This window comes from Neolamprologus brichardi, chromosome 19 (genome assembly GCF_056152115.1).
Source record: "Neolamprologus brichardi isolate AB-2024 chromosome 19, ASM5615211v1, whole genome shotgun sequence".
Lineage (NCBI taxonomy): Eukaryota > Metazoa > Chordata > Actinopteri > Cichliformes > Cichlidae > Neolamprologus > Neolamprologus brichardi.
The window spans coordinates 2154712-2180788 of NC_142122.1; the positions used below are offsets into that span (position 1 = coordinate 2154712).

The window sequence follows — 26077 nt, forward strand, 5'->3', positions numbered from 1 at the left end:
TGGATATCTGGTCGTCAATACGATGACGAATAAGGAAATTCAAGGAAGAGAGCACCGCCGGTGACAAACGTGGGTAAACTCCTGTGTGTTTTCAGTCTCGTGTACTCGTTGTGTGTCATTGTCATTTTTATCTCGATTTTTGGGCAAAACGTCACGTGTTTCGTGTAAATTGGCGGCTTTCCCACGAGCTCTGCGAGCTGCATTTTAGACAGCAAGCTAACATTAGCTGTAAATGTTAGCTGCTGTGTTAAGAGTGTCACAGCAGAGTCAGCTGTTAGCTTCAGAGTGGAGTTCATTAGTCCAGGTTTTCAGCTCCAGTTTCTCCTCCTAAGTCGTGGATTTACGTGACGTTGGCCGTCACAGTGAACGTGTTTTCATAACGTGGAGAACGGCACATAACTGTGCGCGTTTTCATTTAGTTTTCTGCTCAAAGGCCACAAGAAGGCGCACGAGACACGGAGAAAAAACCTGGTGTGCACCTGCTCCCACAGGTTTTTGGAGAGTTTCTGTAGTTTTGTCTCTGTTCCACCAGCACAGTGGATTTTAAGAATTATAATATCACGGTGTGGTTGAAGTGCAGGATTTCAGCTTTAATTCAAGGACGTTTTATACATAGTTCCTCATTTTCAGAGGATCTAAAGTAAATGGACAAACTAAAAAAGGTTAAGGGTGAATATTAGGAGTTCAAAGTGCTGGAGGCTAGACATCATGGACATCACTAGGTGCTGTTTCCTGCTTGAGATGCTCTGCAGGCCTTTAGTGCAGCTGCTGCCTGTCTGTGAGCCGCTCTGCCTTTTAGTTTTGATTTATTTGACTGATAAGCTGCTCTCCTGGGCTCAGCTCAAGTGACTGGCTGATTGTAGAATACCACATTTCTTTGCCTTGAGAAACTTTGCAGTTTGCTTTGGGCTATTATCCACCTGCACTGTGGAGCTCTGTCTGATCAGCTCTGCAGCACCTGTCTGAATCTGAGCAGAGAGTATAGCCTTGAACACTGCACAGTTCGTTCTGCTGCTTCTGTCAGCAGTCAGATCATCACAGAACAGTGACCTGTCATACATGCTCATCTCCTGTGTCTGACAGTTGAGTAGTATAAGCTGCTCTTTCCTTTTCCATCATTCTAGTAAAATCCACTCTTTGTATCATCTGTCCAAAGAGTTTACTTTTAGATGATTTTTTTGAAGTCTAATCTGGTGTTCCCCCGTTGGCTGTAACTCAGGAGGTCCTTTAGGTCTGGCTGAGCTGGTCAGTGCATTCATTTTTTTAGTTTTGGTTTTTTTATTTCATTTTTTTTCTCTGTGATAGGTTTATGTGGGTTCTTTGCCTCCTTCACTTGTATCAACATCTTTTTGGACTTCATATTCAGAGTTCCAGTGGAAAAAGAACCAAATACAAGTTCAGTACTAGGACTCAGCTCCTGGTCTTTTATCTGCTAAACATGCCACCAAACTGTAAAGAAACAGGTGTCACCTGGTCATGAAGCAGTTTATAAGTCCATGGTTCAGTTGAGCTGAGACTGTGTAGAAAGATTTCTGAAGCTAAAGTGTGCAGGTCAATCACATCTTGATTGTTTGATTTAAAATTCCCTGTGGTGTTGTAGGGAAGCATTAAAACATAATTAAATATTTTTTTGCTTTGTTGATTTTCACTTGTTTTAATTTGTTACTTTTTTTACGTTTAGTTCTTATTTTATTTGTCCAGATTGGTCTTGACCCTATTAATATATTAGTTTTATCATATTTTATGGAGTTATTCACCTTTCCACTTGTTGTTCCTCTAGTCGGTTGTTTTATGTTTGTTTTTGGGTTTTTTATTGTAGCTGCTGTAACAAAGGAATTTCTCATTAATACTGTGAGATTGTGTTTTTCTTTGCTGAGGAGGCTCATCAGTCACAGTTAGTCTCACAGCTTTCTGCCTTTGTTTCTCACAGCCTTCTCCCCAGTGATGGCTGCCTCGGGGAAGCTGGCGTCCTTCCGCCTGCCCCCCCTGCCGACTGTAGGTGAGCTCATAAAGCTGTACAACCTGCGAGCAGAGAAACAGCTGTCCCAGAACTTTCTGCTGGACCTGAGGCTCACAGGTTAGTCGTCCAGCATCTTCTTTTCTTTCTTTCATTCCTCCTTCTTCTTTTGCCCCGTCTGCAGTGCACCAAGACCCTTGAGGTCCTTCTCAGGGTACAGTAGTGTGTTACATGCACTTGATTGCACTGTGTTGCACCGCCTTGTTTGAAGGCATCGAAACCGACAGGCTTTCTTTGTAGGTGAGGTTATGTAGATCTCCTGCTAATGCGAATGGACCAGCTCAGTTGTTGTAGCCCTTGAGAGCTGAGCCTTAACACAATTATCAGCGATGCAGCGCAGCTCTGATCTGCTCTCTCGTCCTTGGACAAGGTGACTGTTAGATTAATGCTTTTCATCTTCATCACACGGAGGAGAGCAGATATTGCAGCATCACACTCAATTAATCTCAATTTGGACGCCCGACTCTCTGATGAAAACATTTGATTGAAGAACATCTTATAATTTATAGGCTGCACGAATTGAGAATGTATCCCAGGAAATTACTATAAATGAATATTGAGTGCGCCCTCTCTGTATTCTCAGACAAAATAGTGCGCCAGGCGGGCAGCTTGAGAGACGCCCACGTGTGTGAGGTGGGGCCGGGTCCCGGAGGCCTCACCCGTTCCATCCTCAATGCTGGGCCCGCAGACCTGCTTGTCGTGGAGAAAGACTCGCGCTTCATCCCCGGACTGAAGGTGAGCAGAAAAGCCGGATCCAGGCTGGCTGAACGAGGTCACTCGGCACAAACGGCACAAACGGCTCAAACGTCCTCGCCTGCAGGAGCTGGCTCCCTCTCTTTGCAGCTGTGGCCGCTTCCAGAGTGACCGATGAGTCCTTTTATTCTTTTTAAAATGATTGTTACCTGTTTATTGTTTCCATTCGCACAGCTGTTGTCTGAGGCAGCACCGGGCAGGCTGAGGATCGTCCACGGCGACATACTCACCTACAGACTGGATCGAGGATTCCCAACAAATATCTCTAAGCCATGGGAGGGAGGTAAGAGGATGAGCGTACGTAAGCTGTTACGGCAATCAAACTGAGGGAAATACGTGTGACTAAAACGTGTGTGTGTGTCCTCACAGACCCTCCAAACCTTCACATCATAGGGAATCTCCCATTCAGCGTCTCAACCCCTCTGATCATCAAGTGGCTGGAAAACGTAGCGAACAGAACGGGGCCCTTCACGTTTGGACGCACCGGACTCACGCTCACTTTCCAGAAAGAGGTGGCAGAGGTGGGTGAACTCCACATGACCCACATACACCCTAAATAAAGTCAAACACCTGATTTCCTGAGCAATCGTTACTCTGTAGACATTTTTATTCATTTCATTCTTATTTTATTGTTGTGATTTAATATTGATTCATAATTAAAAATATGCAGCTGAGATGAACAGATTTGGGATGGGCCTTTAATGATTCAGGCCAACAGGCTTTATTGATGTTTGCTTAATTCTTCTCTGTTTGTGATGCGAAAATCATCTTTAGGACACGTTTAATACGCTTCAGTGACTTTCAGCAGTTGTCTTTTCCATCCAGAGGTTGACGGCCAGCACAGGCAGCAAACAGAGGAGTCGTCTTTCCATCATGGCTCAGTATCTCTGCACTGTCCACAACTGCTTCACCATCCCCGGACGGGCCTTCGTCCCCAAACCAGAGGTAGTTTGTGACAAAAACCTCATCAGTTTAATTACTTTAGATAAAAAGGTTTTGTGTAGGCGTTTGGCAAAGCACATCTGATTCTTGACTTTGTTCCTCGTCCAGTTTGTGCACCAGCCGCTCGGATTAGGCTCTGCTTCAAACTGTAGTGGAATATTTTCGGTTTGTTTCAAGGTGCTGTTGAAGTTTGTGCTGATAGTTACGGTTTATTGGGAAAAGCTATAGCGAGCATTCAGATCCCTGCATGCACACCCTCGGGGGTGATGCTGGGAAAAGATTTCTTCTTTCAGAGCAAAATGAGAGAAACAGTAAAGTATGTAGTAATAATAATAATGTTGGTATTAATCTTCAATATCGGTGACGCTCCAGCTTTCATGATGTCAGCAGGACCCCACGGTGCCACGCTCCGGTCAGAGCCCTCATCATGTCACCCTGGCTCATCCCTCCACTCTTTCTTCTTGCTTTAAGGCTTCATTAAGACTGTGTTGAATCAGTGTTGTCTCACTTCTGTCTTTGGACCCTTTTTTAGCTCGTAATGATGCCTGGTGGGTATTTGAGATGAGGCACGATCACACTGTGCCTTGTAATGAGGGCCTTGTTCTTTTTTAGGCCCTTTCTGCATCTTTCCACCCGTGTGCGAGCATCAGGGCCGAAAGCAAGATCAGCTTCGGTGTTTAACGCAGGACCAGAGGTGATGCACTAAATAAAGGATCAACGCTGGCTAATACGCAGCTGCAGTTTATTTTAAATCGCACACATTCGAGTGTTTTAGAAAACTCGAGCTCGTTTGCATCTTTTGTACAAATGAAGCCTTTTGTTCTTTCCCAGAATTAAAGGATAGGTGTTAGGTGGATGTCAGAGAGAGACTGCTGGTCCCTCAAAGATGTCCTGGCTCTTTAGGAGACCCGCTGACGGTAAATATTTAATCTCCCGTGTGGAGTAAAATGCAGCCGAGTGAATGGGACCAGTGCTGATTGCTCATTCTCTTAGAAGAGATGGATTCCAATGATTATTTCATCGCACTCAGCTGCCTTTCTGTGCATTTGTTCCTCTAGAGCATTTTGTTTTTGTGTGTATGTCAAAGTGGAGCTTAATGGGCTTTAGCAGGCTTTATCTTTTGATGTAATATGCTCATATGGTATGAATACATTTGAACTGGGGAAGCTTCATGCTACACATGCGTGCAGATGAATCCGCGCCTCCCACGTGCCCACATGGGCCATCTATCCCTACTAAATGTTTTAATGGGCTCTTGGTCGAATTGGTGCCATTAGGAGAGATGATGGCTGTTTGATGAGCAGCCCTCCTGCTGCTAGTGTCCTATACAAGACCAGGAACAAGAGCACACAGAGTAGATGAAGTCTATCGTGGTAGTATGTCATGTAGTATAATTCATAAAAAGCTCAGTGGCTCTGCTTTGTTTACTGGTGCACACCAGAGTAATTACACAGGAAAGCATGAAGAGTAAAAATGTCCTTCCGTGGTTTACAGGACATCAGAGGACCGACTGAGGTTGTCACACACGGGAATATTGACATTTTCCTGCTAAACGGGAGAAGTAACCGAGATATTGTAGATGTTGAATATACAGGAAGAAAAATGTCTCATGACTTATGCTGCGTGCATTAATTGTTATGGTTGCTGTGCAGAGTGTTGGTACTGTACACTGCTCACAGGGCTCCTTATGAAGATGGCGATGGCTAAATACCCCCTTTGTAGAGAGGAACTAATTATACTGGTGCTGTTAGACTGCCAAGTACCAAAGGTCTGCCTCTGTGTCTCTTTCTTCACTTTGCATGAGCCTTTTTGCAGACGTGTGTGCCAATCATTGTTGGGATTATTCTGCAGCGATGCTAAAGCTTTGTACAGGACAGTAAAACAAACTACACGGCAGCAGGTGCTGTGCACACATGGCAATTAGTGAAGTGTAAAAAAAACCCAAAACATGTGAAGTGGTTTAATACTGTGAGATCAAACGAAGCGAGTCCCAGAGAGCCGCTGAAAAAGCAGCGAACCTTTCCAAATAACCACGATGAGAAAATAGCATCACTTCAAGGCGAAGGGGGGAGGGGAACGTGGGTTGATTGGCCGGCTGATTTGAACGTAGAGGAGGCCGAGTATTGCAGGCTGATGGGGTAATGAGAAAGGAAATGTTGAATCCGTTTTACATCAGCGGCTGCGGGGTGGGCAGATAGGCTCTTATCCCCGCTGCTTAATTTGCCAGTCTTGTCCCTCTCGCCTCCGCTGTGTCACATTGAGCGACTGAGATTGTCCTTGAAGGGTTTCGAGAGTGGCGATTGGCTGCTTTGATGGTGTTCCCCCAGGCTCAGGGTGCCCTGGGTCCCTCCCACTGCAGATCACACCTGCCTCCTCTTCCTTATTAGTCGCTCTCCTCCTGTTAATTCTCACATAGATGGACAGACTTAGTGATGCTCGCATCGCTTCTGGTGTTCGCAGCTATTCGCGTATCTGAAGGCTCCCTGAGAAAGCCGAAATAGGAACTGCCTTTCTGTTTTTGCTTTTGCCTTCATACACGTCTCTAATTCATATTCTGGTCAGGGGTCAAGGGGTTTCTGAGTGCACGCTGACATCAAGCATCTGCATCCTCACTGCCTTCTCCAAAGGAGCTGATTTGAAAAGAGAAAAGAGCACGCGCTGACTCGCTCATCTATCTCCCCCATCTGGGTACAATGTGATTAAAATCAACCTCTTTCCATCGCAGGCGGGTCTGTAAGTCGTGCAGTAGCTGTTCCGTCGCAAACAACCTGCTGTGTCCTCTGTAGAGCTCCTCGAGGGCTCCGCGTTGTGCTAACAACTCAGGTATTTGCTGAATAAGGTGAGAATGAAATTGAGGCATGGGGTAGGCCGTAACAGGAAATGGAATGAATAAAAGAAAATAAGCTGAGAAATAAGGGAATAAGGGTGGTGATGATGCAAAAATGGAAGGAAATATTAGTTAGGGCTGGGTGATATGGCCTAAAATTCATATCGCGATATAATTTCAAGCATGTGCGGTAACGATATATATCACGATATATTATTTTCTTCTGTATAACGTATTTTCCACACTGTAAGGACTTAAAATCATTTAATTTTCTCAAAAATCGAGAGTGTGCCTTATGTATGAATTCTGGTTGTGCTTACTGACCTCAAACCGATTTTGGCTGCAGAAATCTGTTAAAAAATGTTTTAGTACAACTTTGGTAAGCCGCACTGCTTGATGGATTGTCAGAGCATTACGGCTGCCGTGGTGAGGAGCTTCGCGGAGTAATCTGGGTCCAAAACTCCGTCTACTTCAGGTCCCAAAGTCAAACGAACAGAGTAAAAAACTGTCTAAATTCTTTAATCTTTAATAAAACCATCAGCGTTGCTGCTTTACCGGGTGTAACAATTAAGTTTAACATCCAGGCATCCATGAAAATAGAAGTTATTAAATTTAATGGAGTTAGAAGTTAGCAGGAAGTTAGCAGGAAGTTAGCTTGCTAGTTTCCACCTAAACATGACATACCATGTTCTGACTGAGAGATTTTTGAAACTAATTCAAACGTACAGCTCTGCTATCACTTCCAACATAAATGAAGACAGAAAACTAAACAGCAGTGACGTTTGCAGGGTTACTGAAGTTGGACTACCTGGTTTATAATGTTGTGCTACGTGATTGCTAGCAACACAGCTATGTTAGCATAACATTAGCACAGTGAAGCTGGAGGATGAACGCCAACTTTTTTCCACTGGATAAAAGTCATTAATGAATCAATGTTACGGAAGTGGAGGAAGCGCAGTTTTAGGCTTTCTCCATATTTCAAAAGTGCTTCATCTCTTTGCTATGACTGTCGGCATATTTTGCAGATGATAATGGTTGTAGCCGCTACGATGCTTTCGACCAAAACAGGCGCAGCTTGATGACATCATCAACATGCGCTATCGCGATAGAGCGATATAGTCAAAATCTCTATCGTTGGCCAAATTTATATCGTTTCTATCGTATATCGTTTATATCGCTCACCCCTAATATTGGTGATGAAAACCAGAATAAATGGAAGCAGGGTTGGAGAGCAGATTATTGTCTGAATATGAAATTTGTCAAATGAAACAAAGCCCAGAGAGCACCAGAAGACAGATTCATGACAGAGATGGATCTGAGAGGAGAGCGAGGCGTACCTCCAAACAGATGGTTGTCTGGGCCGGTCATCAGCCCTGCTCTGAGTAATGGCCGTCACCCACCAACTAACCGAGCCTCACAGGAGGAGCGCCCTACAGATGTTCGCCTTGTACACAATAGTCCGCCAGATGAGCAGCGGCTAAATTAAATTTGTTAATGCCGCATTGAACTTTGGTTGTAGCTGGCAGCAGTCAGAGCGATTGGTACAGTGTACTCCCCCACAGCTCCGAGTTTTGGAGATTTTTTCCTCGTCTGTTGAATTAATTTTATCCTTTGAATTGAAACAGATGTTTCACTGGGGAGCATGACCCAGCTCGGACCACCGCGATGATGAATATCTTCTCCGTGATGTAATGTGGCCTCGCTGCCCGTCTCTACAGCAAGAGTGAATCTCCTCAGAGGGGCTGTGCTGCTTTCTCACCTCCCTCAATTCATCTAAGCCTATTCCTATCCCGTAAACGGGGTCAAACGTGGTATCAAGAGTATCAGGGAAAGTTATTTCAATGACTCGTGCCAGCCCAGAAAATGCCCGAAGGCTTGGTCTCAATACATCACAGACCCAAGGTAAAGAAATCTAAAAATACTCCCCTGCTTCTTCCTTCATTTCCGCTCACCTTAAACAAAACGCCAAGGTTGGCAGAGCTAGCTTAAGAACATCTCCAGAGAGCCACCGCCTCCTCCTAACAAGTAACTGTGCCGAGCTCGGAGTCAGCGAGTTTAGCAAATTCAGCTCTGTTGGGTTAGTGAGCACGCAGCGGAGGGGGTGTTTTAAAAACCCGGCTATCCTCCAAGGAAAGACAGTTCAGCTACAAATGAGAAAAATCGAATTACAATACATTTATCACGGGGGGAAAAGCCTCACCGCGATGGGAGGCATCAATCTATAGTGTGTGTCCAATTTCAACATCACACGCGGCGGTTTGTGACTTAATTTAAGGCTTTTTATGGCGACTGAAGGTGTGGGATGGATCCCAATTTTAAAGTTCCAGGTAAAGATTTACTTTCCATATTAACTAGTTTCACTGGTGACGTGATGAACAGCATCTTATGATTAAAGGAGCTTCTTTTTCTTTCTTTCCTTGTTGCCTGTCTACAGTAATCATCATTTAAATCAGAAGAAATATAGATTATCTAAAAATACAAAAACCTCCAGCACCCTTGAAGCGTTTAGCCTCCCTCACCTTCAGCGAATCCTCCCGGGCACGCGTCGGTCTGCGCGCTCCAAAGCTAAAATATTAAAGGGCCTTCTTTGAACTGTCACAGCGTATTGTTTTCCTACAAGCTTCCCTTTTGTCATCTTCATAGCTTTTACTGCCTCTGTCAGCAATTTACCGAGCAGCCAAGGTCGTTGCCGTTATTCCCCGGCCTCGCATGTGCGCGGGGACCGGAGGAGAGCGACAAAGGAAGGTCATCCTCCCTCAGCGCTGATGAGCGCATTATATTTCCAGCGTGAACCTTCATGAGCATAACTGCTGTCCGAATCAGAGAGCAGCACTTTAAGGGTTGTGACACGTTGGTGCAATTTTGAGCAATGTGGATGTGAGCGATGGCATTTCCTGCATCAAGTCTTTTGTTCATCTTATTACCATCCACGCCTCCTCCTTTTTTCCTGTTTGGTGATTTCCAGAAAGACATTTTGCTGACCAGGAAGGGCAACAAAAAAATGTGAGCTCGGAGTTGAAAGAAGTGCGCGATTAACCCCTGCCTGCTACTGACAAGTGCTCACCTCCCCTCGTTTAAAGCTCACACTCCAGATCTGTCATAGCAGCAACTCGGGGTGAAAGCCTTTGATGAAAAATGTAGGTTAAATACACAGAGGAGCAGATCTTATTAGCGTTCCCCCACGAGAGGAGTAGTTATTTGATCTGCACTCGTATTGCATAACAAACGCAGCGAAAGAATGAGACCGGGGGGAGAGAGAGAGGCTTTAATAATCCATGTTTGTTTCAGGAAAGCATATTCTCACTCACCCTCTGTTGATGAGACTCCAATCAGCTGTAATGAGAGCCCAGATTCTAATTTAATAACCGCCCCGTCTGAAGTGTAAAGGCTAAATATGACACCGGCGTGAACGTGAGGGAACGTGCTGTGCAGGGTTGTGATCTGAGACTTTTTCACAGCAACAGTTGGTACAGTTTGCATGCGTGGAACAATTTTGGCTTTAGTGTAAATAAGCTCCTTACACATTTTTCAATTATTACTATTAATATTATAAATAAATGGCACTGTATAAATAAATACAGTGCCATGAAGAGTGAACTTAGTTCTTAGTTTCTTTGCAGACTTCATCAAACACATTTTAATATTAGACAAAGATCACAGAGTTTGTTTGCTGTATGAAGGGAAAAGCTATCCAAACCTAGCTGCTACGGTACGTTGTTAACCCTTTAAGACCTACCATAGAACCAAGTCTGCCAGAGCTTATATTATATTTTTACATGCTGTAGTGCCGCTTTTGGGAGCATTTCAAGTTAATATACATCAATACAACCATTATAGCCCAAATTTTAATAATATGTCTGCATTAAGTGCATAGTAATTACATATATTGCAAAAAAGTGCAATAAACTACAAAAAAATGTAAAATTGTTTTTGTTTTTTTAACATATATTTCTAGTTAGAGAAATTTAAAACTGTAAATACAAAATAGTTTCCCACCACAGGAAATTTATTTTGAGTGTCTTCATAGTTTTATTTTTGAAATACACCAATTTTTATATACTGCAGGAAAAACAAAAATAAATATTATGATGCAAATTTGCAAAAAAGCAGCATATGCATCAAAATAAACTATTTCCAGCAGTGCAATATGAGTCCTAAGCATCCCAGAAACCACACAGAAAGTCATAAAGTCAAACATAACTTTTAAAAACACCAGTATAGGCTCATGAGGCCCTGATAGTAAAAAACTACATTTCCGCACAATAACGTCACTTCCGGTTTCGGTAGGACAAGGAGGACATGCGATAGTTCGTGTTGATGGACGTAGGAAGTGTTACAAACAGCTGATCAGATCGGCAAAGTGCGTTTCTGGAATATTATGTTTCTGTTGCTGCAAGTGCTTTTTATGCAGTTTTTGCAAAGTTATATGTGGAAGGAAACTGTGACCGAGGACAAGCTGATGGCATAAGATGTAAGTACAACTCCTCCGGTTTCATATGCAAAAAAAATTATTGTGCTAGCTCACGTGGTTGCAGAGCTACCGGGATTTAAAAAAAGTTAGCAAAACAGAGCGTGCCCGCTCCGACTTTAAAGGGTTAAAGCATGAATTAACCACAGAAAGCTTCAGTTTGAGGCCTGATTACAGCCAAACCTGTTGAATAACATTAAATAGAACCTGTGAAGAGAAACAAGTCAGAGACGAGGTCACTGCATCTCTGTCTGGAAAGGGTTAAAGATCCGTTTCTAAAGCTTTGAGATGCCAGTGAACCACAGTGAGAGGGATTATCCACATGTTATCCACAAACCTTGGAGCAGAGCTGAACCTTCCCAGGAGTGACCGGCCAACCAAAGCTACTGAACGAGCGCATCGACGGCACAGAACAACCCCAAAGAACTGCAGGCCTCACTCGTCTCAGTCTGACTCACATCCGAGCGGCTCAGAAACAACAAAACGAACGTTTTGGAGTGAAATAATCACAGTCTGGGTTCAAATCCAGTTAAGACGCTTTGGCGTGACCTGAAACGGGAAGTGCATGCCGGAAAACCCTCCAGTGTGGCTGAATGCAAACAATTCTGCGAATTCCTCCACAGGCATGTGACAGGCTCCTTGCTGGTTATCATTAAAGGTGGCACAACCAGTTATTAGGTTAAAGGGAAATTATGTTTTTAACATTTGTTTGATCTGAAACGTGTAAATGTGACAAATCTGCAACAATAAGAAATGAGAAATGGGGTAAATACCATTTCATAGCGCTGATTAATTATTAAAGAACTGGGACAAAGAAGTGTGGTCTGCAGCGGAGGAGTAAACTAGTCCATCTTCAGTTAATCTGATTGATCAGTTGGTCTAAGGATCCTTTTTTTCTAGCAAAAATGTGATAAAATGGCAAAAAAATGTTCTTCTTTCCACCAGTTGGCAGAAGAGTTTACATGTCGTTAAACTCGTCGCTTTGTGCCAGATAAACCAGCCAACTCGGATAACTCGCGTTCCCTTCAACTCCCAGAAGTGTCGTTGTTGCTTCCTCTGTGTATTCGCTTATGTCATCACTAAGAAATAACTGGAGGAGATTGGGAGCAGCTTTATAAAACCCTTTCTTTAAGAGCCATTTTCAGAGAATCCTTTTTAATTTTTTATTCTTGTTGTTGGACGCACTGCCGTAGTGGTGGGCGCTGCATACGAGCAGCCTGCCTTCCCTCCTGCACGCTGCACAGCCTGTACCATCCCGCAATCTGTACATTTGGCAGGAAGATGAATGCTATCGCCGTCCCCGTCAGCCACACACATAAAAGCACACAACATCCAGCAGGCGCGCTGCTTTCACAAAATAGTTTTATTGGTAAAAAATAGAACTACTTGCACAAGCACATTGAGACAACTGTATCAGAACTTGTGAACTGTTTATCATCACAAATATGCTCTGGCAAAGTAAGAAGTGCTAAAGCATCCACAAAAATAAGCTGCAGTTATCAAAACCATAAATCAACGTCTTGGTACAGGATACGCAGGAGAGCTTAACTCTTTTTAGGACCTAGTCACTTTGCACTCTGGCCATTTATAAGCTGATGAAATCGCGTGCTGATGATTAAGCTGTACAGCCACAAAAAGGAGAAATTTTTAGCTAATTTTTTCCTGCATAATCATATCAGACCGAAAGACTTTCCCTTTTTTTCCAGAGTGCCAGTTGTGTGATGTACTTGTCCTGGTCCGGAGAGGTTGAATGCTCAGCCGTTTGAACCGAACTGCTGTCAAATAACGTAAAGGTGCACTGACTAGTCTTCTTATAAAGAAGATATGATATGAGGGTGTATCTTATACTGAACCAGTGTGAAGGAATCCCGATCCTTCAGTAGGAAACCTAAACGTATTAAAAATCTAGACGCTTGTGTACAGTTTTCACAGACCTGCAGTAAACCGGGACTTCCTGAAACAAGCGTTATTTACTTTTCCCTCGTCTTCCTCCTGTCTCGTCTCGCTGTGCTTTGGGAAATGAGGAATAAAGAGGATTTAAAATAACCCTCGAAAGCCGCACCGGACTGTACACAAGCATCCAGCTGATTCGGACGAATCACAAATCCATAAAACATTTGCGAATGTATAATTCATGTACAAACAAGTCGTTAAAAAAATAAACAAAAAGAACTTCAGGTATTATTAAAACGTGTCATCATGAGACCATTTGGCACATTCTCAAAACACATAACGTGTCAGTATTACTTGATGACTTGGCACATTCTTTACTTTGTTTATTGCATTGGTAATGGTGCCTGGGCAGTGAGTCGTTGTCAGGAGGCCAGTTCCTTTGGGAGCAGTGAGGGCTAAGCTGGGGCGGGGCAAAAAAACAACCCCGCGGGGCCACCGGCAGCTCCCACAGCGAATCCCGTGGTGTGCCGGCAGCAGCCTGCAGGTGGCGAGCTGGGCTTAGCCATCTGCTCTCCCCCAGGAAGCTGCATTCTTATGAGAGAGAAGGAGAGAATGTGCAGTTCTATACATCACTGCCAAGGCCTGTCTCAAGCACAAAAACAATATCCTCCCATATTCTTACCTCAGAAAATAGAGCGCACGCTAACTGTGAAAGCGTAGCTGCAAAACTGACACGAGTGCGTGTGTGTGTGCGTCTCAGAAGGACATGCTTTCAACATGCATCAGTGTTCTCTTGTCAGGAATCGTATCCTGACACAAGCAGGACGGGGAGATGGAGTAAAAAAAGACGAGGGCGACTCGTCTGCTGGATGAAATTTAAGACACTGAGACCCTTCTGCAGGTGCAGGCTGGTGGTGTATGCGCATTGCTGACATACTTGAAAAACAAGTCGCATATGGAGAATGACTCAAATCATTTTTAGCCTCTTGCCACACGACTACCCAGTTGGCCGTGACTCAGGAATCCTCCTCTTATCTGCTTTGTTTTTTCCTCTGTGCCACTGCACCATTAAACATCTGCTCATCCATGTGAGACCGCCTGCACGCATAGACACCATATAGGGGTGTGTTGCAAAGAAGAGCCATTTACCAGCCCCCCCTCCCTGACCAGGGCTTCTGCTTCATGTCACTGGTTAATAAAGGGGATTAGTGAAAGTAGTGTGAGCAGAGGCTCTGATGAAAGCTTATGGCATGAGAAAAAGATGCCCCCTACCCACCCGCCCACCCAAAATAAAACAACTTGACTGATTGACACGCACATACCCCCAGACGATGCTTGAATTCGGTTTCCATGGCAGTGTGGAGGTGGATGACAGGAGAGAAAAGCACATGCAAAAAGCCGGCGTGTCGGAGTGTTTACTGCATACGAGAAGACGCACAAGCGCGCGTGTAAATGTGTGGGCGTGATCGTCTGGGATGGATCGAGATGGGTAGCTGCTACTTACAGGCAGACTGTTTTTGTTTGGATGGAAATATGAGATGGTCCACTCTGCTGCTGAAGTATTGGATCACGCTCTTTTCAATTTCTCTCCATCTCTCTCATATTTCCACCTGCAGAGAGAGACGCAGGCATCTGTTTGCCTGCATTTTCTCTCTTAAATCCAACCCAGCAGCCCACATCTACTCCTCCTGACTGTCCTCTTTGAACACTTACAGCAGGGTAATGTTTCTACAGCTTTTCAGGCACAGGCATTGTGTGGCTATGTCTCAGTCTTCTACCAGGCATTCCTCTGTATTTGTACACAGGCTCCACACAGCATGCTTTAGAGGCAAAATATCAACGTCATTCTAGTAGCTAACAAAAATATGCCCGTTTATTTCATTAGTCGATTCCATGTTGCATTCTAGTGGACAAGCATACGATAAACTACAATGGCTGTGAGGGTTTCCACCTACTGCTCTTGGGCTTTATATTGCCTGTTTTGTCAAATGAGAGGAAGGACTGAACGATTGTAAATAGCAGCTAAATAATTTGTTTTTTTTCCTTCAATTTAAACCTTTGGCGAGGAAAAAGAAAAATCCACTCAAGGCTTCCTTATTTGCTTAATTCATTCCACAGGGAACTCTGTGTGATTTACTGATGAAGGATGTCTGCGTTTGGTTGGCAGCTTCCATCAGTTCTGCAGCACCTTATCCTGGTATCCTGGCTCCTTGCACATTCACGCTGCTCAGGGAATACCTCCACTGCTTGTGCTTGCAAAACAGAAAAAAGAAGATGGAGCAGAAGGAAAAATATGATTTCAAAGTTGTTGCTCTCCTCTCTTTTTTTTTTTCTCCTCCAACTCCATCCTTGAGTAGATCCTAGTGCGTAGAATAAGCCGTGATGTTTCCCCTCGGGCTCGTCTCCCTTTGGCGTGCACAGCACTGCGTTATTACACGTAGTCCTGCAGGCTGTAGCCCGTCTTATTGTCTAATGGGGAGAGAGAGCAGTACTGGTGCTGGAGCTCCTGCTGCTGCTGGAGCAGCTGTTGTTGCTGCTGCTGGAGAAGCAATTTGTCAGGGGGGGGCAGCAGGACCAGATCCTGGGGTCCGTGTCTCTTTCCCGAGCAGGACATACAGAAAATGGACCCCCCCACAAAGAGGAAACCTGCGGAAACAAAGGCAACGTACACGGCACCTCCAGGCTCAAACTTATTGCTCTCGGGAACGCTGGAATCCAGGAAGTTGGTGATGACCTCGTTGGTAAACCAAGACGCAGGCACCAGACACAGAAAGCCTGCAGCGACGAAGCAGCCGCCGCTGGCGATGGCGGCGTGTCGCTTGGAGCGCCGTCCACCTCCCCAGCGCGTGCATTTTAGTCCCAGGGAGGCGAGGCAAAGGCCCATGGCGGCCAGTACGCAGCACAGCACCATAGTGGTGCGAGCAGTCTGCAAGTATGCAGGTAGTGAAAGCACTGAATACTTAAGTGTGCAACTAAACATGCCTGTGCTGTACCATGTGCAGTCCATCCACAGTCCCTGCATCTGGGAGATCGCTGTGATGATGTTGGAGCCCACATCTGCGCTCACCTTCCAGTTAGGCAGCAGAGTGGCCACCATGGCGCCCATGATGCCCAGCAGAGCGAGGACGAATCCAAATATCTGCATGCCCGTGGATGCCATGCTGCTTTTCAAGTCGACGCCGCTGCCGCCTCAGCCGTTGTCCTCTCCGGGCAGCATTCACCCCGCTCCGGCACCGCTGCTCGTGGACCCCCGCCGCCTCTCTCCCCTCCTTTGGTGGTGCACCAGCTGCCAGTCAGAATCCCCCAGTTCCCCGGCTCCTCAGCTGCAGCTCCACTGGGCTGGAGGAGAGAGACGGAAATGAGAAATTCACATCTCATTCACCTCACACAGGCGCAGACTTTTTTTTTTTTTTTTTGGCTGGAAACAAAGGACAGCATCAAGCACTGGCGCTAAGAGCTGCTCAGGCTCACTGTAGGTAAGCAAAACACTGCCGGTCGTTGTGCATGTGTGCTCTACTCCTCTGCTCTTACAGAGCCACTGTCTGTGAGGAGGATGAGTTTGTGTTTGAGGTATTTGCCATGCTCAGTAGTCACAGTATGTGGACTCTGAGCTGCAGTGCCTTCACTCCACTCACACAGTCGACTGTATTTTCTACCACTTTGATTTCAGCGCTGTTTACCGAACAAACTGAGACTAGCCTTTAAAGACTTGCAAAGCCTCATCTAAAGCTGGAACACCAGTTATTATTTACTCAGTCGCAGAAATAAACTTTGAAAATAAAGCTTTTTTTCCCTATATTACTATTTTTTTATCCACATTTTTTAGTCGGACCTCCTGACATAACGGTTTTTCTCATTCAATGAACGGCTCGTTCCAGCTTGTAATGAACAGTAAACGCGGGCCACTTGTTTCCGTTTTGTTTCCCGGTCTGAAAGAAAGCAGCGCTGTGGGAATGATCTCTTACCCCGGCTGGTGCAGAGCTGGCGCGTCACGGTGTTCGCAGTGATTCCGGTAAACACGGCAGGCTTCTGAGGGGGCGAGGAGCACGATTCATCCCGGACCGCGGAGCCGTTCGCGCCATCCATTTCCTTAGCAACAGAGCGGAGAGACCACACAGGCTCGGCCGGAGCCCGGAGGAATAACCGGAGCTCGCTCGCTCTCGCTCTCTCTCTCGCGCGCGCTCTCTCTCTTTGTGAGTCGCTGCTCGCCGGTTTGTGTGTCTGCGCGTGCGTGGGCTCGCGCGCTGGAGCAGAGCGGTCTCTGCCTCCCAACTTCAAAGAGGGCTCAAACCTCACAGCTCCGCGCCGCTACTGTACTCCCGACACCTCCGAGCAGCCAGAACAGGACCGGAACTACTTCTGCCGTTTCACTCGAACCGAACTCCTTTAATTACTGATTTCGCGTCATTTTCACTATTTTCTACATTATTTATCATTAATTTCACTAAACAATTACGTGACTAGTCATATATATTTAAGTTATATATTTACATATTTACATTTATATACAAAAAAATGACTTTTGTCCCCTAGAGAGAGCTTCAGTGAAATAAAACTGCCCAAACATCAGCAGATTTTATCTGGTTATTTATTTATCCATTATTTTTGTGAATTTGTTTTTGTGTTAATATTTGAGAACTGATTACAGTAGTGCATGTTGTTACAGTGTGCTGTTTGTTTTTTATTTTACAAAAGAGTCAGATTGGCATATAAAGAGTTTATGAAACAATAACAGGGAGAAAAAATCCTTGTGCTGTGCAGTATAAACTGCCCGGGGCTTTAAAAGCGCCTTGTTTGACAGAAACCTGTACATTTCCCGTTGTTAATGGCTTTATAATAAGCAGATTTTTGTGTCGTGCAGGATTAATTTAACCAAAAAAAGACCAGTTACAAAAAAATTTGTGTCTCGTGGCTAAAGCATTTATTACCAGAAATCCCCCCATGATGGGGAAAAATGCTGCTAACAAAATAAAATGATATTCATCCCATTGTTGCACTGAGCTTCCTAGTTAATCGTAATTCAGTGCTGCTGTTGTTAAAATGTATGACTAAGTAATGGCTGAGAGGGCTAGATAAGATTTCCAATCATAGCCTGACGGTACCATGGGGAAGGGTACTCTAATTAAGGCAGAAGAAATAGCTGCTATGATTGTGGCCAGATGAGCTGGTCAGGCTTTGGTATTGTGAGGCTTTGTTTTTCTAGGTCCAGAGGCCAGAGGAGCATGTGTATCCCGCCATGCCAAAACTGACCCTCCCCAGAGCATCATCTTCATCAGCATCAGTCAGCAGGATGCTAAAATTCACAGCTGCTCCCCTGTCTTTCCTCCCTTCCCTGTAGAGGACATAGAACAACAGGGGGAGTGGCTAGGACGGCCTTGATTCATGAATGACAAAGAGGACAAAAGAGCGAGAGAGGAAGAAAATCAGGCAGGGTTTAATAGAGCCGATATCCTGATATCCTTGTAAATGCAGATGTGCTCTTATTTTGCTGCAAAGGCACAAAAACGTCCAGCTGTGGGAAATAGTTTTGCCAGTCTCCCAACTGCAGTACAGGCCAGGTATTGGAGACGGTGATGCGTGGTCGTTACGTGGAGATGGTTTGGTAGCAATTGATTTGTTTAGCTATTGATCCGGTTGTTTATTTCTACCCAGCCTCCACTGTTTTTCCTCTCGGAGACCCTTGTCTTAAAATGAGATGTGGGGATGGTGCACACATTAGCTCCGGTGTGATGCCGGTGTCGACCTTCGGCGCTACATTCTCAGAATTCCTTGTGGGACGCACCTGCAGCGAGATGAGAGATTTCCCAGTTTTCTACAGGCACACTGCAGTATGGCGTGTGTGACCTGTCTCCTGGTAACTGATGAGATCTTAAGTGCTGATGCTGCTGTTGTTCGAGATAAATAAATAAATGCATTATAGAGGGAATGGATGTAGGGGGAGAAGAGCAAAATGCAGTCAACAAATACCCGGTGGGTGCAGATGTGACGCTGTGATGTGTGAAGATTTTGTGGGCTATTATAAGCGTGGTCCCTTTTTATTTTATCACCTTACAGCAGAGCTCTCCAGCGTTTCTGCAGCGTTTCTGCAGCGTAGCTGCGAGGCGCTGCCGGCCCGGCCGTGCGAGGGGCTTTTATCGTTCACTTTACGTTTTCCCCCCTTTTATGTCCGCTCTTGCGTAATTGGTTTTCAGGCTCATCGCCTTGCAACAGCGATTTGTTCACAGTTCCGATGCAAGGTGTCTTGTGATAGCTGTGATGTTGCTGTCACTGCAATCGTGTTGCAGAGCAGGGCCCAAGTCTAGTTTCATCCTACATAATATGTGCAAACCCGTCTCAGACAAAACACTTCTGACATTTTGTAAAATTACCAGCATATTAAAGACTCTTCGGGCTACGCCGTGAAGCAAGTGGCCGAGCCTGGACTGACGTGTGTGAGGCTTTTAGTGTCCCGTCAGAACTTCTTTTTCCCATGCTACCATCATTTACTGCCACAGTAAATTTCACATTTTTGGGCAAAGTTCAAGCTTTTCTATGACGAAAGTTTCTCTCCAAGGAGCTGATCTTGTCAGAGGCTACGCTGGAGTGTCTCGAATGTCCTGTGTGCATGCCAAGGGCCAATTTCATGGGAAGTATGCTGGGCTGCCTGCACAGGAAGCTCTAAGCCCTTCCTTCTTAAAGCCCTCAAGCAATATCAGCCTGGTATATTCAGTGGCATTGACTGCTGCCTTCTCCTCTCCGAGAGGCTGTCTGCCTCCTCTGATGTAATGGAGGTTGTCTTCCCAAGGTATTGTCATGATTAATGCAGCTCTTCCCTCTTCGGTTGCAGGATCTCCGCGAGCTTTTGTCTCGTGTATTCCCTGGCTGTATATAGCTCTCTTCCATCCCCCTGCTCTTTCTCCAAACCTGCCATTATGTAAGTGTCGGAGGTTCAGGTAGTGTAGTGGCTAGAGCCCGAGGGCCCCTGCCATCTCATCTTGGTTACGCTTAGAGGAACATGACAAATTACTGCTCACACGCAATTGGGTAAAGTCACCAAGAAAGACACATCGGAGATGGAAATGGGGGGAAAAGGAGAGCAAGAGAAGGAGCTGTATAAAGTAATAGTGCTGCTTTTGGAAGGTCAAACACATGAAATACAGTAAAGTGCAAATCTTTCCATGCAGATGTCTGATTATTGGGTCAGAAAAGGTCTGAAGTTGAGGACGAAAGCAGACGTGACTGTTCACCGAATCGCCGTACGCTTCATAAAAGGTGCCATTGTTGGTTAATCGGATTATTTGGGTCGCCATATTTGGAATAAGAAGCAGGTTCAGAGTTGGTGTAAATGTTTGAAGTCTTTATTTTCCAAATGTAATCAAGTTATCTGAATTAAGTGAGTCAGAGCGAGAGGAATGTTCATGAGCTGGACTGTAGATCCTTACATAACAGCTCCAATTGTGCTAATGAGTCGCTTGTTTATTTTTCTTCTTCTCCTAAATAAAATGACTCTCACAGTCTGGCCAGCCTGTGTGCTCTGCACAGGCTGGCCCCCACTGCTACCTTTGTGCAGCACAGGGTGAGGGATAATGGGCTCAGAGGGGGTCGGTAAGTCTGGGATCTGCGAGGCCTTGCGGGAGCTTCACAGAGAGCATCGAAGGCATGTTCACAGCGCCTCGGCACAGACCAGGTGACGGCGCGTGATTTAAGATGGAGTTTCCTTGCATGTTGGGGTTATCGAGGGGAGGGATTAATGGCAGGGAGTGGGATATATTACAGCGGTGCTACCTAGTGAAGTCATGTAGCAAGGCCGCACATAAATCTAACGGGCAAAGTGACTTGGACAGGCTGATGGCTGAAATGCTGCCGCCTGTATAGTCCCAGTATCGACTTTTCCCTCGCTCCTCTCTTAAATCATGAAGTGCGGAATATAAATGGCCTAATTATTCCAGCAGAGAGTGAAATTAAAGACATTCCTTTTTATTGCTTCTTCCTAGCAGATGGTGGTCTGATCTAGCGTCACCAAAGCAGCCATACTAGTGTTTTTCCAAATTCCAGATACAAAGTCCTGACTGGATTTCTGTCGACATGACAGGTGGAGACGGCGCCTTTCATGATGCAGACAAATACCGCAGCCCCGCCGCTGGGTGCCCGGGACGGCTCGTGGCCTTTTGATTGTAAAATATTCTCTGTGTAAACTCATTTTGAAGAAGATTTAAGATTAATCCTTTGTCCCGGCTCCTTATGCTTCATCCAGTTTGAAGCATTCCCGTACTGTTACAGCGCACAGCCTTCAGGGCTGGTGAGACTAAGAGTCTCCACTGCTGCTGTCCCATTAAAAGCCTCTTTGGCAGGATGCTCAGCAGCAACCAGGCATCTCTGGACTACACGGGGATCTATAGATCTGATATGAGATAGAGCTGTGATTTACAAGCGCTCCTGAACGCTACATCTGTTTTTAAAGAAAAAAACAACAACTCTAAACGGCTTAATTAAAACCCTTTGGTACCCTCGGACCACTTGAGCTTTCTTCCCCTAATTATCGACACCAGCCGCGACTCCCGGACAGCACGACGCAGCTGAGGAGGAGAGTGAATCACACAATCCAGAGATACAAGCCGCATGGGTGCACGAGGAGCTCCGCGGGGCACGTCGTCACCACAGGAAGACTTTGAACGGAGTTGAATTAGATGTCATTTTATTTTACCCCCGTTAAGCGTGAGAAGGGGGCGCTTATCCTTAGGGGATGTGTGGTTCACATGTTTGTATTGGCTTGAATCTTTAAATTAACATTGCCAGTCATGCACCAGCACGCTTTGCTCCCATCTGTGCGGTTCCTCCCAGCGTATACCTGAATAAAAAGTCATGTGAAATTACAGATAAAAGCACTTAAGGACGACGAAATGTGTTATTATTAAAAATAGCACTCTGGATGTGTGTCTACGTAGCTCCCCTTTTCGATGTGCTCGACCAGTCCCACTCAGCGCTCCCTCCTGAGGGAAGTAAGGCTATTACCGACTATGGAAAGACTGACAGGCAGCTGTTGTGCTCTGCTGCCCGTGCTCTGCCTGAGCTTTAGGTCCCCACGCAGTGCAGCATCACCCCGATTGTGCAGCATCTCCTTCAACGATAACTTACAGAACTGGCAGCATCATGTGAAACGTGCTTGAACAGCGATGTCCTTCTCTGCGCTGCTAAAGCAAAGATCTGGAGATTCAGAAATAGTCTTTTTAATGTATTTTGGTTCTTTTGATCTCATCATGACATCGAGGAGATAAAGAGAGATAGAGGATGCTTTACAGGAGAACAAGTGAAGTGCTGGAATAGAGTGTGTACGTATAGGTGCTTGAAAGTAAAAGATCTGAGCGTCTGCTGGCTCTGACACGATTACTTCATCAGCGTGTCATGTTAGCTTAGAGCTGACACGGGAAGGATCAGGAGGAGGCTGCCAGGGTGGAACTGGAGCCGAGAGTCCCACCACCAGTCCTTAACTGGGGTTCACTTCAGGTTCCCGAACGGGGGGTACCTAAAGGGGGTTTGTGGTAACACTGTAAAGCAGCGGTCTCCAACCTTTTTTGCGCCACGGACTGGTTTATGCCCGACAATATTTTCACGGACCGGCCTTTAAGGTGTCGCGGATAAATACAACAAAATAAAACTAGTACCGGTACAGAAAAAAAGAAGATTTATTCATAACACACGTGAAAAGACCCAGGAAAACCGAGTTAACGATCAAAACGATAACAAAATAACACTGAAAACCAGACATTTCACACCTGAGCCTCAACTATCACGGACCGGTACCGGTCCGAGGCCCGGGGGTTGGGGACCGCTGCTGTAAAGACTTCAGCTGACGTAAAAATAAAAAAGTGTGTCCCTGGTCTCTCCGTGGGCAGCTCTGGATCACCTCCAGTATAGCTGGTTTCTCCTGCATCTGCGGTGTGCTGGGAGGTTCCAGATTTATGGATTTTACAGATATTATTTATTATGTTGGCGGTTTTCAGATATTTCACTACAAGTAACAAAAACCTGAAATGGCCGAATGATTAAATTAATAGTCAGATGTATTACGGTGTAACACGTGGCCTTATTCGTTCATTAGGGACTATGGGCTGCTGTTGATTTAACCTGATTGGCTTCTAAGGTTTTAAACTGTTGCTGTAGTTTTCCCTGAAACGCTCGTGGGACCGTTTGTCCAAATGTGACCTTCAAAAACAAAAACATTTCCAAAATATCTCCACCTGCCTGGTGGAGGGGTTGATTAACCCTGGAGTACTTTTCTGGGACCTTCTTAAGTGAGCTGAAAGCAGGTATATGAGATTAAGTCCCGCTGAATCATCCATGGCTGCCTGCCGCATGCACGCTGCATCTATATATGGTCAGTGGAAATGTTAGAGGCAGATAGTGGGATAAAAAGCTCTACGGTGAGTCAGGCTTGCAGGTAATAAGGAACTCGGTGGTGATGCAACAACAGAGACTCGGTTTCTATGGTCCATTGCACAGGTGTTACTGTGGCAACTGGAACTAGCTCGCCAACCAGCCGTGCTGCGTCATCTTATTTTCTGCCTTCCCTCCTTCTTTTATCCCGGAGTGTTGAGCCCTTTTCCCTCTTTCGCTCTCTTTGTCCAGCTTTGTATCTCGAGCCATTTGTCAGGAAAGCTTGTTTTTTTACATTCCCCTTCTCATCACACCTGACTGCTCTTTTTCTGCCACTTTCTTTCACCACATTCCCATGAGCACTCTCTCTGCAGTCTAGTTTTAAGGTCTGTGCTAACCCCCCGCTGTCTGGATTTCCTCTCGCTGTAGGTTGACGTGGGAGTAGTTCACTTCACCCCATTGGTTCAGCCCCAGATCCAGCAGCCCTTTCAGCTGGTGGAGAAAGTCGTCAGGAACGTTTTCCAATTCCGTAGGAAGCACTGCCATAAAGGAGTCGAGTAAGTACACGTTAACCTAATGAAGCGTGTAGGGCCTCGATCCACTCTTTCCCTCTTTTTACTTTTTAATCCATGCGTCATTCACATCAGTTATTCTCTCTCTACATTTTTCATGTCTGACGGCAGCGTCTTCATCTCATCGTTAATCAGAGTGGCTTTATATTTTTTTTATATTCACCATTCAGACAGCTTTGGAGTGTTTCTCTAACCAAATCTGAACATTCGAGTAACTTCAGAGCAGCTAGTAACAAAGCCAGACACCCACATGTGTGTGCCCGTCGCCCCCGTGCCTGTTAGGGAAGTGTATGTAGGCCCGGATAACAAAAGAGCGCTGGCTGTTTGAAAGAGAGCAGCAATTATGAGTCACTGAGGTGGCATAGGAAAACGAGGGAGCATATTTTATGTAACTGCCGTGGGTCGGTGGCAGCGGCACCAAACTGGGGAGGCGGCACCGGCACTCGAGCACCTAAAAAGCATCTGCAGATTGTGTGGAGCTGGCTGTCGCTCGCTAACCTGCAGCGAACGAGTCCACAGGAACATCTGAGAGACGGCAAAATAAATAAAAATTAGCAATTGAAATCACAGCTGCTCTGTTTCTGATTTAGAAAGTTTGTGCGAGTTTAATGGCAGCCGTGGACTGTGCAGCGTGGCTGTGGAGTAAATTAACAATTCATGAGGACTTTGTGTGATTTCAATTAACTTCACCGATCTGAAATAATTGCTGAGGGATAATTTCTTTCTGTTTGAACTTTCTGACAACATTAAACTTGCATGATCGTTAAGATATCAAAGCGGACTAAGCGCAGGAATCTGTACTCTCGTGTCGTCGCTTTTTCCCCACAGGAAGTTGTTCCCTGAGGCGCGTCGTGTTGAGCTGACACAGGAGATGATGCAGAAGGCAGACGTGGACCCCATCCTGCGCCCCACAGAACTCACCATACCCCAGTTCAGGGCGCTAGCGGATGCCTACGCTCGTCTCTGCGCTCACGAGCCCGCTCTTCTCACCTACGAGTTCAGAGAGGAGCTCAGGCTGAAGCACGTCGCCAGAAAAAGCAACACGGCATCATCGCCTACACTTACGCACGCACCGAGCGGCGTGGCAGAGAGTCCTCTGCAACCCCGCTGAAAAAATAAAAAGCATGGACACCAAGAGACTAATAGCTTCTGTTAGCACAGGGAGACAACAGTCTGCTCTTAGCTGTGACATTTCCACCTGGCATAACCATGCATTTTTAAAGCGTTTCCCCTGCACACACACGCCAATTTGGTTTACAGGAAATGCTGGGACTCACACACAGGATCCACACAGGCTTTGGCTCAGCCCCTTAACCATTTCCTGGGATCCAACAGCTACCAGCAAGTCTTGTGTTTTAGGGAGGATGAAGAAAGGCGGCTAGTTCGTTCCCCACAGAAGCTTTTTAAGAGAAAGCTTCTCTTTATGTCCCACTTCTTACTTCTTATCCATCTCACATAACACCTCATCCTGTGGGACTGAAAGAAACATCAGAGTGTTTTCAGGGTGATTTAGACAAGGAGGACATGGGAGCTCCATATTCAGGCCACTTTTATTCCTTCCAGTGTGTATTGCTCAGTCTCTGGGGGGACGGCGCTTTAAGGGACAAACAGAGTGCTGTGAATTTGTCAGCTCGAGAAAGACTCGTCATGCAAAAGGAAGATGGCTGCAATTAAAATATTTTTTGTTCAAAACTAATTTTGTTGCGTTCTGTGGGCTAATGTTTAAGATGTGTTTGTAGTATAACTGGAAAATGTGGAAAAATAATAAAATCTTACAAGTGACTTGTTTGTTTAATCAGAAGTATGAATAAATAGCAGCGTGTGCAGTGTTTCTCGGTGAAAGCATTGTCGTTTTAAATATTCCTCTTTGAGCAGGCTGTCACCAGCAGAACATGGCAGCGCTGCTTCCTGCCAGAATGGCAGATGGCGTGCTAGGGCTGAGTTGCCAGAGTTAGAACTCACTCAGTTCTGATGATCGGTGGGTGATAATCGACAGCCACGATCAACAATCCGCATGATGTGCAGGAGTGATGTGATGTGATGCGCGCCGTTCAGTCTGCTCAGTCACCCCAAAATAAACTGCTCTTATGATAAGCTTTTATTTTGGTAGATGACGGCGTGTGGAGGAGGACTGAAGGGTGAGGAATTGCATCACGCAGAGGAGGAAGATAATTAGCCACTAACGAGATGCAAGGCTGTGGTCGTAGAGGCATTTGTTTGGTTTGTCTGATACCTTTGAGCATTAGTGTACG

General features: G+C 45.5%; 2 protein-coding genes across 2 annotated transcripts; one reads left to right on the forward strand and one right to left on the reverse strand.

Annotated features, from left to right (window-relative positions):
• Positions 1-25606, forward strand: tfb1m (transcription factor B1, mitochondrial). Its single transcript, XM_006800624.3, has 8 exons — positions 1-69; positions 1931-2077; positions 2601-2752; positions 2945-3053; positions 3140-3291; positions 3596-3715; positions 23683-23810; positions 24654-25606. The coding sequence occupies exons 2-8, from the start codon at positions 1945-1947 to the stop codon at positions 24934-24936; spliced, it is 1077 nt and encodes a 358-aa protein (XP_006800687.1). The 5' UTR covers positions 1-69; positions 1931-1944; the 3' UTR covers positions 24937-25606.
• LOC102796896 (claudin-20) lies at positions 12351-17076 on the reverse strand. Its single transcript, XM_006800623.3, has 2 exons — positions 16866-17076; positions 12351-16239 (listed from the first exon to the last, which is right to left on the reverse strand). Exon 2 carries the CDS (start codon positions 16058-16060, stop codon positions 15332-15334), a length of 729 nt encoding a protein of 242 aa, XP_006800686.1. The 5' UTR covers positions 16061-16239; positions 16866-17076; the 3' UTR covers positions 12351-15331.
• Positions 25607-26077: the final 471 nt, after the last annotated feature.

What these genes read in the sequence shown, in the direction of transcription:
- LOC102796896 (XM_006800623.3), bottom strand. Translation starts at nt 16,060, where the DNA reads ATGGCATCCACGGGCATGCAGATATTTGGATTCGTCCTCGCTCTGCTG.
- tfb1m (XM_006800624.3), top strand. Translation starts at nt 1,945, where the DNA reads ATGGCTGCCTCGGGGAAGCTGGCGTCCTTCCGCCTGCCCCCCCTGCCG. An exon ending in GCTGGACCTGAGGCTCACAG is followed by an intron (nt 2,078 to 2,600) that starts GTTAGTCGTCCA and finishes CTGTATTCTCAG; the next exon opens with ACAAAATAGTGCGCCAGGCG. An exon ending in CCTTCGTCCCCAAACCAGAG is followed by an intron (nt 3,716 to 23,682) that starts GTAGTTTGTGAC and finishes CTCTCGCTGTAG; the next exon opens with GTTGACGTGGGAGTAGTTCA.